General features: G+C 41.3%; 1 protein-coding gene across 2 annotated transcripts in view; it reads left to right on the top strand.

Moving 5' to 3' along the window:
- GAN (gigaxonin) overlaps window positions 1–14,973 on the top strand; it is a 31,402-nt gene extending 16,429 nt beyond the window's left edge. The window contains exons 5-11 of one of the 2 annotated variants that reach the window (XM_057401937.1): window positions 716–837; window positions 1,300–1,412; window positions 2,495–2,644; window positions 2,940–3,076; window positions 3,554–3,682; window positions 11,693–11,802; window positions 12,583–14,973. In XM_057401937.1, the coding sequence (XP_057257920.1) occupies window positions 716–837; window positions 1,300–1,412; window positions 2,495–2,644; window positions 2,940–3,076; window positions 3,554–3,682; window positions 11,693–11,802; window positions 12,583–12,764 (943 nt within the window). In that variant the 3' untranslated portion in view covers window positions 12,765–14,973. Of the gene's footprint in view, window positions 1–715; window positions 838–1,299; window positions 1,420–2,494; window positions 2,645–2,939; window positions 3,077–3,553; window positions 3,683–11,692; window positions 11,803–12,582 lie in introns of both variants that reach the window. The other variant, XM_057401938.1, reaches the window with a different exon arrangement.
- The last annotated feature ends 2,310 nt before the right edge of the window (window positions 14,974–17,283 follow it).

Genomic DNA, 17,283 nt, shown 5'->3' with positions numbered 1-17,283 from the left:
ATGCAGCGTGTACAAGAGAGTAGGACATGGTGTTTGTTCGGTAGGTGTTGACTGGTTTTTATTTAACTGAAGAGGCTGTACTCAAAATAAGCACAAATCATTGGAGAAGCTCTTTTCTGATGATCTGAAAAACATCTATAACAAATCTTAAAAATAATGAACGTGCTTTAACTGTTTCGTTTATAGTATCTGTGGTCTCCAAAAAAAGTTATTACTGGTGCATCTGAGATGCCAGGTGAAAATCCCTGTTCCTCACAATAATCCCTTTTTGTTTTTTTGGGTGCCTCCTGTACTGGAGGGGAGGTTTTTGTCCTGTTTAAATACATTCAGCACTTAGATGTTTGGTTTTTATAGAAGTGTAATGAAGTAGTCCAATAACAGTTTGCATGTCAGTTTGTCATTGGTTTGCTCAGACATTACTAGTACTCTCTATCAGTTCTTTTTAGTTTGCTTAAAGTTCCTTCATAAAAGATATTACAGGCAGATAGAGTTCAAATGAAGTACATCTGGTTTCATGTCTGTACAAAACTCGGTTTGCACACGTCTGGTTTGGGGGTCTTCTCCCTACCAGAAAATGCCAGATTCGGCACTTTATGAAAGCCAGATACACTAGAAAATGAACAAGCAATCTTTGGACACAAGTTGTTAATGGTAAACTCGTAAAACTGTCTTGTCTTTCTGTTTTTGTTTGTTCCCTCCCCACCACTGTGTTCAGATCACGGAAACCAACCTCAGTGATGCGATGTATGTGTCCTCTTTATGATCCCAATAGACAGCTCTGGATTGAACTTGCTCCTATGAGTATTCCAAGGATCAATCATGGAGTATTGTCAGCAGGTAAAGGGGAACTTTGTATTTGTAAAGTCAATATTATAAAAACTTACCAGTGCCTCAAAATACAGCTTATGTTTTTTCTTTAAGATTGACTGCACTGGGGTTATTTCATGCTTCCCCTTTGTCTGCCCAAAACATTACTTAATTCTGTGAAAATCCCTGTCATCTGAGTGTCTTATTCCCCCAACGTTTTGTGGGAATCTGCTACATCTGTGTCTCCAGGAGTATTCCATGTTTTAAGGAAATTCTAGTTGCTGCATCACTGAATATCTTGAGGAGTATATACAAGGGTAGACTTTAGTCGAGATGTAAGTATATGCTTTACCTTCTCCAGGCCAGAGTTTGACCTGTGACTGATCTGAATCTCATAGTGAATTCCAGGATAGAGCTCACCAGTCACCTTGTCTCACTCAGTGTACAAGTGTGAGTGTTGCTTTTAAGATCATGTTGCATTTTGTTTTACAGAAGGGTTTTTATTCGTGCTTGGTGGTCAGGATGAAAACAAGGGAACGCTAAGCTCTGGAGAGAAATACGACCCAGATACCAATTCATGGAGCTCCTTACCGCCAATGAATGAGGCAAGATCTCTATCTAGCTGTTGGGATTTAAGTTTTTGTTATGGCAAGATGTTCCTTTTCTTCTGGGAATTTTACTGTGAATCTCCAGTCACTTGCAACTTACACATTCAAAATCATGCTACAGACTGACTTGTGTTTACAACCTGTTATACTTCTGGTCCGATACTGACTGCTGGATCTGGAAAAACTAAACAATTAGTGAAGACCTAGCTGTAAAAATGAACTACAAAATTTCAGGAATTTCATAAGCAAACAGTCATATAGTATACTTAATGTTCTGCCAGTACTGGCCTTCTAAAACAAGAAAACTGTTAAATGGACAAAGGAATTGGACTGTGTAGAAAAGGTGGAGAGAGGACTGGCCAATATACAGAACTTGGCTTGCACAGACCCGTTTAGGTTTGGTTTGAGTTAATGCTTCCTTCTTCAAATTTGCATTCCATCAAAAAGTACAGTTTATTATTTGTAAACATACATCCTTAATACACCTGTGTTTTTATCTTCTTATATCAGCATAGGGTGTTTATTCAGAAATTGTTGTTTGCCACAGGATTTTCCTCATTAGTCTCTGGTTGGCAAAGACGTGTAGTTTTGGCTACATTTGTAGTTACGATGCATTGTTTCCTGCTTACTGGGAGTAAGACTTTACAATATATTGTGTTTTCTGTTTGCTGTGGGACTGAGGGTAGCTATTCTCCTACGTAAAAGATAGAAGAGCTGCCTTTTCACAGATAATGGGTCTGAGTTTTGCTGCTTTTGAGACCTTAAAGCAACAGCTTCATCATGGAGACCGCTACTGTGCAAACTGAAATAGGGCCAAGCCCTTTTCTTAGATTTCTGTGTGGTCTTTTTTGGCTTTTGCTGCTCTGTATTTTTTGAATACTCTTTATTTTGTTTAGTTGAATAAATTAATAATCTTATTCTGGAGTTTAGGACTTCACCATTAAAAATCCCAAATCAAACCTAAACTCAGGCATAATAGCAATAACCCTTTGCAGACAGATATACGGAAAAAAGGTCATACTGATTTATTCCCAGTGGTGCTTATGTTTTACAGTCTTGACTTTATTGATATTCCTTAGGCACGACATAATTTTGGTGTGGTAGAAATTGATGGAATTCTGTATATCCTGGGAGGTGAGGACGGTGAAAGGGAGCTCATCTCTATGGAGAGCTACGATATTTATAGCCGGACCTGGACCAAGCAGCCAGACTTGACCATGGTTAGAAAGGTAAAAACTGCATTGTATGTTATCACATTGCTTATGTTTAATAGTTAATGCCAACATATATGTATATATTCCAACCTTTTGCTTCAAGTAGAAGTTATAACAGTCTCGAAATAAGAGAGAGCAGCTGCTTTTTTCATATACCAGAACAAAACTGTGGCTGAATATTTTTGTGTGGCATTGTTTGACATGTGGTGCAGGCAACTAAATACATGTGTGTATGTGCATATAGTTTTGAGCTCTCAATATGGTACATTTGCGTGTCATTTTAGATCTGCTTTTTCTTTTTTTCTACAAGATTGGCTGCTATGCAGCTATGAAGAAGAAAATCTATGCAATGGGTGGAGGCTCCTATGGGAAACTCTTTGAATCTGTTGAGTGTTATGACCCTAGGACTCAGCAGTGGACAGCAATCTGTCCTCTGAAAGAGAGAAGGTGAGTGAAAATGGAAGGGGACAGCTAGGCTGCTGTGTACAAACTTCTTCCTTTAACACTCTGGTGAGAAGGAGTTGTCTTTTCCTTGATGAATCCCTGAAGATGACCTGTCGATTTCATCATGTCTTTCTGGTGGCCTGTAGTTAACTCGGCTGAGTAAAGATGAGCATCTTGGCAATAAATATGAATTTTGTAGAAACACACTCCTGATGTTACAAGGAATACTTCCCTAATGCAAAATGAAAACTAGAGATTGTAGTTCAACTAGAACTTGAGAATTTTTCCAGAGATTAATACTCTGCTATTTTGTTCTTTTACATGGTCTGAATTAGGTGTTTATAATTTATATTATGACTCATCTAGTTAAACATTTATGTATGTGTGTATATAAATTTAGAAAATGAAGAAAGTTCAGAAGGATATAAGAAATTGTTTTGGTATATTGCATTTACTTATTTTTCTCATTTGGATTCTCAGGTTTGGGGCAGTGGCCTGTGGAGTTGCCTCTGAGCTTTATGTATTTGGCGGCGTCAGGAGTCGTGATGACAGTCAAGCCAGTGAGATGGTGACGTGCAAATCTGAATTTTATCATGATGAGTTTAAAAGGTAACTAGCTGCAACTATAAAGATAAAAAATACATGCCTTACACACTTACCTGTCTGCTCCCCCCGCCCTTGCTCCAGCACTTCAAAGCATCTTACATTTGTGCTGTGTACCTATGTTGTTCAATTTCCCTTTTATGATACAATATGGCTGTTACAAAGGGCTGTCTGCTTCAGTGGCGTGTCTCTCTAAGATACCACTCCTAAAGCCCTGAGCCACCATGTCTTGAGTGTGCTTAAGCAGGAGAAACTCCTTGAATATGCAGGTAGTTTGCCTCGTTCTTCCCTTGCACCCTGCAGTTCGCCTAAGTGCTAGAGTACCGCTGCCCTCTACCGGTACTCATGCTTTAGGCTCCTTATGAGTGCGTCTGGAGGAGTGGAAGTATGTACAGGGATGCTGCTCCATGATCCAATCCTATCTCCAGGGATTCGCATCTTGGGAATTCCTAAGCTAGAGGTAAGAAATTCCAAGCATTTATAGCTGATCGATGTTTGAACCTGTGTAGGTTGTTTCAGATAGAGCTCCCACAAAGTGGAGTTTGAAAAAATCTTTGGTGCCACCTGCTGGCTGCAGCGCGGCAGTGCTTCTGATGTTGGCATCTTAGAGGTGTTACAGGATTCAAGTAAAATCATCATAATCATCCAGTTGCTTCATATCTTGTTCTTACACCCCATACGTAGTGTGGCATCAGCGCTGTGCTGGTGCAGAGGGAGGGCTGACAGTAGCAGCAGGTAATCTGGATCTTGAGTTGCTGCAGGAGGCACGTGTTGAGGGCTGCTGAGATACTCAGACTTTGCCTTTCTGTTCTGCCACTGCATAGAATTTGAGCTTAGACGTTTAACTCTGACCGCAGGTGTGCTTGCGCTGCAGGTAGTACACAGGTTTTGTGTCCTCCTTTGGAAATAGGAGGCAGCAAAGACTGGGACAATGGCCCAGCTTCTGCAGTGGGTGCTGCTATCAGGGGTTTGTGCTCTGTGGCTTTGGAAGGCCCCCAGTTTCAGCCCTGGGAGGCAGGAGTCCTGTTGCTGGCCAGGAGGGAGTGTAGTGTTACTGCAGTATCTCATACTGCTCCACCTCCTGGAGTCGAACAGTTACCCTGATTTCAGTACCCTGGTGCCTTCGGAGGGTTGTGGGGTTGGATTCTTTGATACAAGTACCTTCAGACTCTTCAGCACATATTCTTTTTGTGGTCACAGTGGAGGAGTAATACTGAAATACTGCATTGACGGTGTATGTGTGTATTGCGCAGAGAAGTCTAAAAGTGTTGGATTAAGAGATCTCTGGGAAGGAGGAACGTGTTTGCAAGATCATTTAGCAGCAGTGAGTCAGAAAGCTCAGTGTATAAATCCTAGCAGTCTCAAACTAAAACTCAACGCTTTTTTACATCTCTGTACTACATGCTTTGTAATGAGCTACAGATTTCTCCAGCTGTTTTTAAGTAAGTGCAGAACTCCACCATACTCACTTTCTTTTTGAATAGAAGGAATGTTTTGTACTGTGAGTTCAGCCATTAGATGTTGTTGGCTTGCAGGTACGTGCAGCAAGGCACACGTGTGTGATCGGCATCATCTTTCATACGTGCCTTGGCTCTCGTTACCTGAGAACACAGGGCCTGGCATCATCCAGAGTCCATGAGGATCTGAGTTTGACTCAGTGTACATGTCTAAGTGTGTACTTAGATCAGTATATAAACATACTAATTCATATAAACTGGCATAATTCTGGCTTGACTTGGATTAAAGGACTAGACTTGTTTAATATTGCTTACATTGACAGTAACTTACTCCAGAATAACTCGCAGTGCACAGTCTTCCAAAATTGTTATTCTTGACCATGACGCAGACTTCTGTAAAGACTGGAGATGTGCTGAAATCTTCATGGTGGCAGAAGAGTAAACACTGAGGCTCCTCTTAAGATACGCAGTATAAGCAAATCATAAAATAAATGAAGTGAGTGTGGGTAGTAGCATATATATGAAATGTGGACAGGATAATGTAGAAAACAAATCTTACGTTTGAAGTACTTCTGGAAGTGAGTTTTTTGTTAATTTCAATTAATAAATGTTTTGTCAGTCTATTTTTTGAGTCATGACCATGAATAAATTTAGATGACCAAAGGATAGCAAATAGCAAATATCATAGTGCAGGTCTGCAGGATGTAGATTTTTTTTTTTTTTCTTATCTTCAAAGGCTATGGATTGAGCTCTTTGTGCTCAATGTGCTTTATTGTACCCTGCTTAAAATACCAATTGAGCTAAAAATCGATTAACATCTCCATCTCCTCTTTCATGGGTATTTAAGGGTATCCTTCACTCAATGTTCCAGCATTGCTTTACTCTGTAAACAGCAGGAAATCTTATTAATCTTAAGGACCTTCATGGGTCAGTCAGTCCTTCTGCCAGAGTTCCTAATTTATAATATATCATTTAGTGTTGCATAAGTGTGTGGAGAGTTGGATGCTGTCTGTAAACACTGTGGTGTTTTGGGTTTCTTGTTTTTGATGTGAATATTTTGAAATATTTAATAGAGCACAGATTGGCTTTAGGATTCTTTGCAAGACCTGCTGATGGATCTCTGTCCTGGGGTATAGCCACTGGTGGTCTGTAAGTGGGGTAGGCATTCTTCTCTTCATGAGCTTCTGGTTCAGAAGCATTATGAAAGTTTGCAGATATTGAGGGAGATAAGGGAGAGATACTTGTTCAGAAGCAATACGAATTACTTGGTAAAAACTCCCTAGAAGTATTATTTTTGTTCCTGAAACATCACAAAAATAAGGGAATGCTTCCAACAGTATCTTAAGTAGTCAACTAAATCTAGTAACACAGTATTGTAGAATAATACACTCATATAATAGTTAAGAGTTGGAAAGGACCTTAAGATCATCAAGGTCCAACCCCCCTGCCATGGGCAGGGACACCTCACACTAAACCATGTCACCCAGGACCTTTTCCAGCCTGGCCCTGAACACCACCAGGGATGGAGCATTCACAACTTCCCTGGGCAGCCCATTCCAGGGCCTCACCACCCTCACAGTAAAGAACTTCTTCCTTATATCCAGTCTAAACTTCCCCTGTGTAAGTTTTAACCCCTTATCCCTTGTCCTATCTCTACAGTCCCTAACAAAGAGTCCCTCCCCAGCATCCCTATAGGCCCCCTTCAGATACTGGAAGGCTGCTGTGAGGTCTCCATGCAGCCTTCTCTTCAGGCTGAACAGCCCCAACTTTCTCAGCCTGTCTTCATACAGGAGGTGCTCCAGTCCCCTGATCATCCTCGTGGCCTTCTCTGGACTTGTTCCAACAGTTCCATGTCCTTTTTATGTTGAGGACACCAGAACTGCACACTATGCTCCAAGTGAGGTCTCACAAGAGCAGAGCAGAGGGGCAGGATCACCTCCTTCGACCTGCTGGTCACGCTCCTTTTGATGCAGCCCAGGATACGGTTGCTTTCTGGGCTGCGAGCGCACACTGAAGCCGGCTCATGTTCATTTTCTCATCAACCAACACCCCCGAGTCCTTCTCCGCAGGGCTGCTCTGAATCTCTTCTCTGCCCAACCTGTAGCTGTGCCTGGGATTGCTCTGACCCAGGTGTAGGACCTTGCACTCGGCATGGTTAAACTTCATGAGGTTGGCATCAGCCCACCTCACAAGTGTGTCAAGGTCCCTCTGGATGGCATTCCTTCCCTCCAGCGTATCAACCGAACCACACAGCTTGGTGTCATCGGCAAACTTGCTGAGGGCGCACTCAATCCCACTGTCCATGTCAGCAAAAAGATGTTAAACAAGACCGGTCCCAAGGCCAATCCCTGAGGGACACCACTCGTTACTGGTCTCCAGCCAGACATTGCGCCATTGACCACAACTCTTTGTGTGCGGCCATCCAGCCAGTTCTTTATCCACCGAGTCGTCCATCCATCAGATTTGATAGTATGTGTAATTAGGAAGATTCTCCCATTCAGTGTGCAGGAATTTCATTAGAAGAATGCTTATGCAAATGTGATGAGAAAACAAAGTGACTGACAGCACTGTCAGAGGAGAGGAACATGGAGAAGATTCTCATTCATTTGTAGGCTTCCTTTCACAGCTGGTGTAAGCTTTAGGTGACATGTGTGGAATACATTGATTCTGTATCACTTTTTTATTTACTTCTCACTTGGAAACAAAACACTTGCCATCCTGCTTGTTAATCACAGCAGTGTGGATGGATTATTTTGTTTAAGACTGAAAAAAAGAATCAGGATTCCTTCCTTTTTTTTAACACTAGTGGAAGCATATTTCAGGTTCAGAGTAATCACTGCTGTCTGTGCAATGTGGTTACGGAGGTACATGCCTTCCCTCCACTGCTACTCTCTGATTTGGGTTGAGTAAAGCCCTCCCAGGGAAAAACACAAGAGCTATGTCCCAAGGAGTGTCTTCAGATTCCTGAAGACTGTGAATTTCTTGCCATGGTGTTTTTTCCATGGTGTTCAAACAGCAGGCACAACCCACATGGAGCTGGAACTTAGTCAAATTCTGAAGAAATGTGACCCTTTGCCCTTCCTGTCTTTGTTCCTTCCTAGTTTTAACTGCTAAAGCCTCTGTTCCTGAAAAGTTCTGCCTGATTTTTAAAGTATATGTGTTGAGAAAGGGTGACAGTGATTTTTCATAGGCAACTGCACACACTTTAATGTCATCCTTCCGTGATACACAGTAGGAAGATGCTTAGGCCTCATATGTTTAGGGTACTTTTATTTGAACTTTGATGCCCTGAGTATCTAGTGCAGATAAGCCCATGAAATTCACATATTTTCCAAGCCTAAACTTCGTCAGTAGCTAGACTAAACTTGTCTAATTGTGTTGTTTTTTTCTTCCTTAATGTGGGCCTGTATTTACTATTTTAAAAAGAAAAAAGAAAGGAATTACAGTAGTCATCCTGCATTTTTCTGCCACTTAATCAGTTTTCATAATTTCTAGGTCGCTTAGTAGCTAAAAGCCAGTGTCCTGGGCTTAAACCACAACAACCAGTGAAAATATTGTGTCCTCTTGCACAGTCAGGAAAAGAAGCTAATGTAACATGGTGTGAGAAGTTTTGCTCTTTAACAGGGGCTCTGAACCAGTGTAGAGGGCTTTTTGTTTCTGCTGCTGTTAGTTCCTCTGTGACTGCTACAATACGTTCCCTTGCTTTCTACAGAATCAGAATACTTGCGTGTACAGCACAGACAGTACTGGACAGCTGAGCCTTTCATTTGGCCTTTAAAATTTGATCTCTTTCCCCAAGATAATTAGTAAGTAGCAGCATATCCTTCAGTGCCGGAAAAGAGGTTTGCTCCTGAATCATGGGTTAAGATAACGCAGAATTTTCAAAGGTCAACAGTATCTGTCAAGATTTTTTCCTAATGTTAATTTCTCTCAAATTAACCAGGTATGGCCATGAAAATATATGGGATGCTTTTCAAAAGTTTTTCAAGCTTTTGTGTTCTCTGTAAATTATTTGATAAAATATCTAGGAGTAGTAACTAAAACTGCTGAATAGCATTGCTGTGTTAAAATAGCATTGATTTGTATGTTTTTAGGGTTTTCTAAACAGTAACTGTGAGAGCATCTGCAGAAGTGCAGCAGCATTTTGTACAAAATTGTTTCAGACCCACAGAAAGGATGCTAACAGCTCTAGATAAATGGGACATCTTTACAAGTCAGTGTCCCACTGGGTGAGGAAACTACTTACTTGGTCTCCAAAGGCTTCAACATTGAAAATTGCTTTTCCCTTGATAGAAAGGTCAGGCTGATTTCAGTGTTGAAATGAGAATACACTTGAAATGAACACTGAGGTTACAGTAGGAGCAAGAAAATGATTCAAAAAGAGTCTGGTGGGTGATCAGGAAAGTCTATTTCAATTCCAGGTAATAGACATTTATTTTTTTTCCTCCAAATCCATTGCAGTTTTAATTGCCAGTCTTCTATCTATTGTTGTAGAAAAGGCTCCCTTATATGCCTGTTCCCTTCCAGAAAGTCATATTGGATGGCTGCAAGAACTCATTATGGGTTGGTTATACAGATAAGTGGAGTGATTCTGAAAGGAAGCAACTTCAGGATCAAGTATTATGAGCTTCACATACAGCAGTACCAATTGCTTTTCCTGGTTAGGAAGTGCCAGAATGTCCTGAACTAGGCAGTCTTTACATAAAAAAATGAACTTGTACACTCTGCTTTTGAGTCAGAAGATCATACACCATTCCCCTAGGACTGCCAAGGCCACCACTAAACCGTATCACTGGGGGCTTCATCTACTTTGTTTTTGAACACTTACAAGGGACAGTGATTCCACCTCTGCCCTGGGCAGCCTGTTCCAATACCTAATCACCCTCTCTGTGAAGAAACTGTTCCTAATATACACTCTGAACCTCCCCTGGCACAGCTTGAGGCTGCTACCTCTTGTCCTATCACTTATTTGGGAGAAGAGACTGATCCCCACCTCACCACAACTTCCTTTCAGATAGCTGTAGGGAGCGATAAGGCCCCTCTCAGAATCCTTTCCTCCAGACTAAACAACCCCAGGTACCTCAGTCATTCCTATCAGTCTCGCGATCCAGACCCTTTGCCAGCTTCACTGCCCTTCTCTGGACTCAGTCCGGCACCTCAATGTCTCTCTCATAGTGAGGGGCCCAGAACTGAACACAGGATTCGAGGTGCAGCCTCACCAGTGCCCAGTACAGAGGGACAATCACTGCCCTGATCCTGCTGCCACACTTGCTGATACAGGGCAGGATGTTCGCTTCTTGGCTGCCTGGGCACAAGCTGCTCATGTTCAGCTCGGTCAGTCAGCAACCCCAGACCTTTTCAACCAAGCAGCTTTCCAGCCACTCTTCACCAAGCTTGGAGCATTGCATGGGGTTGTTGTGACCCAAATGAAGGACCCTCACTTTGTCTTGTTGAGCCTCATACATTGACCATAGCCCATCGATCCAGCCTATCCAGATCCCTCTGCAGAGCCTCCCTATGCTTCAGCTGATCAACCCTCCCAGCCAGCTTGGTGTTGTCTGCAAATTTACCGAGGGTGCACTCAATCCCCTCATCCAGATCATCAACGAAGATGTTAACACTGGCACTGACACCGAGCCCTGAAGGACACCACTAGTGACCGCTCGCCAATGAGATGTGATACCATTTACCAACAATCTTTGGGCTCGGTCATCCAGACAGTTTCCAACCCAGTGAAAAATCCTCCTATCCAGGCCATGAACAGTCAGTTTGTCCAGGAGAATGCTGTGGGACACAGTATCAAAGGCTTTACTTAAGTACAAATAGACAATGTCCACAGCCTTTTCCTCATCAACCAGGAGGGTCACCTTGTTGTAGAAGGAGATCAGGTTGGTCAGGCAGGACCTGGCCTTCATGAACCCATGCTGACTGGTTCTGATCCCTCCATTTTCCTGCTGGTGCTTTATTATCTCACTTAGGATGATCTGCTCCTTGACCTTCCCCAGCACTAAACTCAGGCTGACAGGCCTGGAGTTTTGGGGTCTTCCTTCCTGCCCTTTTTGTAGAGAGGCGTCACGCTGGCCAGCCTCCAATCCTCAGGGACCTGCCCACTAGACCAGGACTGCTGATAGATGATGGAGAGTGGCTTAGCAAGCTACCTCTGCCAGCTCCTTCAGCACTCTTGGGTGGAACCCATCCAGCTCCCTAGACTTGTATACATCTAAGTGGAGCAGGAGGTCACTGTCTGTTCCTGGATTATGGGGATTTCAGTCAGCTCCCCATCTGTGCCATCAAGCTCAGGGAACTGAGTACCCTGAGGATGGCTGGTTTGTCTATTAAAAACCAAGGCAAAAGCAGCATTAAGTACCTCAGCCTTTCCCTCATCCTCAGTCACTATGTTTCCCCTATTATCCAGCAGAGGATAGAGGTTCTCCTTGGCCCTCCTTTAATTGCTAATATATTTGAAAAAGTACTTTTTACTGATTACAGTTGCAAAAATAATCCAGATGTTTTAATGTGCTCAATAAAAATCACCATTTTTTAATTACTATTTTTACAGGTGGATTTATCTAAATGACCAGAACCTATGTATCCCAACTAGTTCTTCTTTCGTGTATGGAGCTGTGCCCATCGGAGCCAGCATATATGTGATTGGAGATCTTGATACAGGTCAGAATTAGAACTAATAACCTTCTGCGTATCTTTTTCCAGTCTTGGCATTATTCCAGTCTGTTTGGCACTAATGAGACTGCATTTTGTTAGAATAAAAGGCTGGGACTATGTTCTGATAAAGTACTGTGGTTAATTATGTTGGACACACAGAAACATACAGTTTGGTTTTGTACACTGGAGCTCTTCAGAAACTGATTCAGCACTAAAGCATTTGGTTGCTTAGCAGTTTGAAGATCATAAGAGATCAAGACGAGGAGTATGTTATGCACTTGTATAAATATAATTAAAAATGTTAGTGCCTGTAGGTGCTTCTCCCGCCTTTGTGGTGGTAAGCAGGTGGTTCTGTGTTTTGGTAACATGATCCAGTGGTTCATATGGATGCGATCGTGACTCTAGGCTCTAAATCCCAACTGAATAAATGTGTACTAGTAAGCATATTCATATTCAATATTCAGCTTTCAACATCTGGCCACATACTGTAAAAGGTGCTTGAAAGACAACGTGCTTTCATGGCCATATATAGGTATATGAATGTGTAACGTGGCTTTCTACAAGATGTAAAAGAGCAGAATTCCAAATGTGGTGGATTTAAGTAGATAAAAATGTCATAGTAGTTTCCTTTTAACAATAATTTCAATCATGCATCCAGAAACTGATTTGCGTTTCTGTACACTCTCTTATCCATGTGTTTGCATTATTACAGGTTAAATGTGACAGTAGCTACATTATATTTTAAGCATTTTATCTCTTTTTTTGTGTGTGCATGTGTGACTTTAGGTACAAATTATGACTATGTTAGAGAATTTAAGAGAAGCACGGGAACCTGGCAGCGCACTAAACCACTGTTCCCATCAGACCTCCGCCGCACCGGCTGCGCGGCTTTGCGGATCGCAAACTGCAAGCTCTTTCGCCTGCAGCTTCAACAGGGGTTATTCCGCATCCGCGTACCTTCTCCGTGAGCCGTATGCTGACAGAGGAGGAGACTGGAAGAATTCTGCGCAGTCCACCATAATATAGCTCTATATAAAGGAAAAGCTGAGAAATTACAGCTGAAACTTACACTGTATGCTGTGCTTTGGTATGGTAACTGTTTTTGTTTTAAATGCTTAAAAAGCTTGAGTCTCAGTTCTTGTTTCGGGAGCAAATAACTTAAGTATACATTAAAAAGAAGAGAGGGGGGGAAATTAAAAGGGGATTAATGAAACACCTTCAGTTGTAGCCATTTGGAAGATTAGAACTGTGTTATCGAAGGAGGATTTTTTTTATGTCTGAAATAGGTGGGAATTGGTATTCCTTTGGCGAAGTTTATTGACAGTAAGATTTCAGATGTGTTTCCCCTGAGGGGAACTGATAAGACTTAATGTGCTATCTTGGACTGGATAGCTGTAATACACAGAAGCTATATGATAACCAACCTCTGTGGTATACTGGTTTGACCATAATGCCATAGGAGATGTTGGTTGTTGCACCTTTGATTTCTAGTCCTTTCTCAAAAGTTAAGGTCTGTGCCTAAAAATGTTGGAGGTGTGTACATACGGTTTTTTTCATTCATTTGCAATGGTTTCATTCCTACAAATATTTTTAATATATTTAAAATGGACTAATCTGAAATGGATACAGTATACTACAGAGAAGTAAACCGTGTTTTTCTACGCTGTCATTTGGATAGCCTGATGAACTGGTGTACAGGTGGGTGGGATGTGTTCCTGTGTTGGCTCTGGTGGCTGTTTCCTTGAAGTAAAAAGGAAATAGTGTTTGCAGTGGTTAATAATGATTGCAACTTTTGTTTAAAATCAGCAAAACTTGACAAATTAAAGAAAATAGGTGTGTTCCTTTGTACTTCAAATCACTTGCTGACTAAAAATGGTTTTAAAACTGGGGATTATAGAAAAGTGCAGTTTATTTCTGATAGAACAAAGGTGAAATCTGACAAGCCTGTATTTTTTTTTTTCAGAAAACATGATTTTTGGACTAAAAGTTAAGAAAAATTTCTACAGTGACTTTAAATTGTGATCAAAAGTTGGTTTACTCATGATTTCTATGCTAAGGTATAGTCTTGTTTACTGCTGTCTGACTTTGAAAGCTGGGTTTTATGGTATGGTTATAGTGAAGAATTTAGTGTCTTGCATTGTTTTTCTTACTAAGTCTTGTTCACATCAGTAGTGGTATTTTTCTGAGTTTTGTTCATAGTCAAGATCAGTTGGTAGAACACTTTTACCTCAATTTTTAATTTCATTATTGTTGTGATGGGTGGGGCATAACCTGTATTTATTTAAAACAAATAAAAAGAGGGAGATGGAAATAGAAATAAGACCTCCTGCCCTTCAGAAGAAAAGATGTTGTATAACCAGTATTATAACTACATACAATACTTTCCACTCTGCAACTCTGTGGACCTCAGACAAACCAATCTCTGCCCTCAGTTGCTAGTGTAAACCTTCATCTTTGTGGGATCATCTTAGATATGCTGAAATACAATCCCAGAGTAGTACAAAATAGTTATATTTCATTAAATATTCCTTGAAGAGACATTCTTAAACTTACTTCTGCTCAGTCCCTCCATACCGCTGGTGTGTAGTTGGAATTACTGGGACTCTGAGCAAAAGAATGGGGGATAAAAAGAGGGCAGCAGCCAAACCCTTGACCATTATTTATTTTATTTTTTATTTTTTACAATGCTGAAGTGCTGCAAAACTTGAACTATATACATCAATTTTCTGACCGATATTAGTTGGCATATTAGAAAGTTTATATATTTATGCATTGCAGTAAACTTGGTGTATGTGTATATATATATATGTCTTCAGATTTTAAATTTATATATAATGCTTTACTACAGAAATGTGAACTATTTCCATCCTTGGCTGTCTTGTGAAATAAATCAAGTGCTGTTAGTTTATCTGTAAAACTTCCCTTTTTTGAAAAATCTTACATTGTTCCATTTTTTTTTTTCTTAGACAAGTGCCAAGATCCCATGTTGAAAAGTGATGTTTCCTAAGTATCTGTTTCACTTTTGAGCTGTTTTCTAAGTGGCTTACAAAATGTTTGAAAAACGTTATTCAGAATATCGCAGGCTGCTATCTCTTGAGTCCCTGTAGCTTCCCAGTACGTTTGAAGTCATTCAGCATCCAGAAACCCCAAGTAATAAATGCACATAATAAATCCAAATTGTATATGCTGTAGCAGTGTTTTGCAGTTAAAGTTATTGAACGAAATGTTTACACTTAAAGTAGGATTAACAATAAGTAGTCCTACTTTTTAATTTTAACATAAATGCAACAAATCTAGTAATTGGAGTGTGTTGCAAATGCACTCGGTGAGATTTGACTAAGAAATTTAAGCCTCTTCACCTCAAACAGGCACAAACTTAATTCCTTAAGCCATGTATGTTGGTGGCCAGGGATCAAGTCTGTAGAGACACTGTGTCCTGGAGTTCCGGGTGCGTGCTCAAGCAGAAGATTAAAGCACTCCCTAGATCTCACAGTTGGCTTCCTCGGCCTTGCTTTAAGGGAGTGTGGATTATTGCCAATCTCTGCTGTCCGTGGGGCTGACCCTGGAAATGCTCTAGTCCCTGTGCGTGCATCTTTCAGGGTCTCTGACTTGTGTCTGTCCAGTTCTGATCTGCAAGCCCACTGATGAATGCATTTCTTGAGACGTGCAGTAACCAGGTTCTGCTGCCTCCCGGTCTGGAGCAAGGCTTTGAAGCCGAGGCTCTCCTTTCCTCAGGGGGAGCCTGATTGTACAGCTGATGATGTACGGGGAACTGACCTGACTTTTCCCAAGAGAGAAGAAACAGTTGACTGCAGTGGAGGAGAGAGGCTTTGATACCAGAAGTGCTGTGTGGAGGAAAGTCACCAGTTTCCTGAGCATGTGCAGACAGCTATAGATTGAACTGAGTTCACTGATGCATGCCACCACCCCAGCTGTCCTGGTGGCTGTGTACCCCCTTTATGTGATGGCTGAACCATACGGGAAGCAACTCCATGCATTTTGTGAGTTTGCACTCTGGGGATTGGAACTGGGTGATCTTTAAGATCCCTTCCAACCCAAACCATTCTAGGATTCTATGACTGTAATCAGAAAATCACCAAATATGGGGTAGGGGTTGTGGAAGATGGGAGTAGCAGTGGCTCAATCCTCACTTCAGCTCTTAACCCCTCCAAAAGTTTCCTCTTCTTTTTTCTGTGTGCCAGAGGCAATTTTTTGAAAACCTCTGGAATTGCTAATTTAAGGGTAAAATCCAAAGTTTGAGAGTGCAAATGGGGAGAAAAAGAGACAGTACCATAAGCACACAGCAGTGTTCTCCGTGCATGTCCTATGTGTGCAGTCTTCTGGCTGCTCTCCACAGCAGGAGTAGTGATTACAGACATAAAGGAGTAAAGTGCTGTTCTTCTCGAAGTAAATCTCTTGGGTTTCTTAGGGAGGCACAGGCTTGGCCTGGTCTCTGTTACTTATCTGGCTTTGTGAGATGCTCGTATTCCTGAAGAGTCAGTGTTGGATTTCAAATTCTCATCCTTTCTGTTTTAATAACTTTAAAAAGAGGCATTCTGGCGAGTCTTCTGTTGAGTTTTACCTGTTCTCGTATATTTTATCAGCTACTCCTTGCAGCATTTCCACAATAACTAAAACCTATCAGCTCGGCTGCTCCCGGTCAGGTGACTTTCTGTAGCTTTGAGGGTACTTCATCTTTAAATGGAAGGCAAATTTAGATGAGGTTGCGCAAAAGAACAGGAGTGAATCTTAAACAAAAGCTAATTGACAAAATGCACTCACTGGTAACTGTGGGCAAGCTCTATTCCTTTTGCTTTTGACTCTATATTCCTTGCACATGGTACAGCCTGCCTTCTGAAGCAGAGTTCTTAGTGTAAACAGGAGATTTTTCATCAAAGCTTCTGAAGCACCTGGCTTGTATTAAAAACCCCTTCCAGAAAGCAGCTTAATTTCTTTTTTTTTCTGTATTTCTTGTGCCTGATTGATTTGGTAAATGCAGGAGTACAAAAGTGAGGGGTTTAGGGAGAGCTGTTCCCTGGTTCAAGTGCAGTTTCTTTGCCTGGCTCTGTATCTCTTGTGGCTGTACAGCCTGTGTGGGTTCTGGTAACACGCATACACCATGCAAAGAGTAGGATGCAATAACAAATGCAAGTTGTTACAAGTGCCAAACTTTTGGGTTCCTCTGTGTATAAAAATTCAACTGTTTGGCTAAAATATAGAAGATGCCTAAAATTCACTGTCTTCCAAAAGAAGACCAGTGGTTCTGTTATGTTTGGGTTTGTTGTTGTTTTGTTTTTTTTTTAATGAATGTTATTTAAAACACTGTAAATCTTTTATTTTAATACTGTTCTGCAGGTTTGTGTTGCTCTTCACAGCTGCCTTGAGACATCACTCTCTGTGATGCATATGGACACTTTGTTAGAGCACTAGTGCCATGCAAGTCCATTAACAAATGGCAGCTGACAACAGGTTTTACTATTTAAAATT

Source organism: Pezoporus wallicus, unplaced genomic scaffold, assembly GCF_028554395.1.
Source record: "Pezoporus wallicus isolate ANWC-B61680 ecotype Strahan unplaced genomic scaffold, APGP_CSIRO_Pwel_v1 contig_7835, whole genome shotgun sequence".
In the NCBI taxonomy this organism is placed as follows: domain Eukaryota; kingdom Metazoa; phylum Chordata; class Aves; order Psittaciformes; family Psittacidae; genus Pezoporus; species Pezoporus wallicus.
Note: the sequence above shows the minus strand (reverse complement) of the source record. Positions and strands in the feature narration are given on the sequence as shown.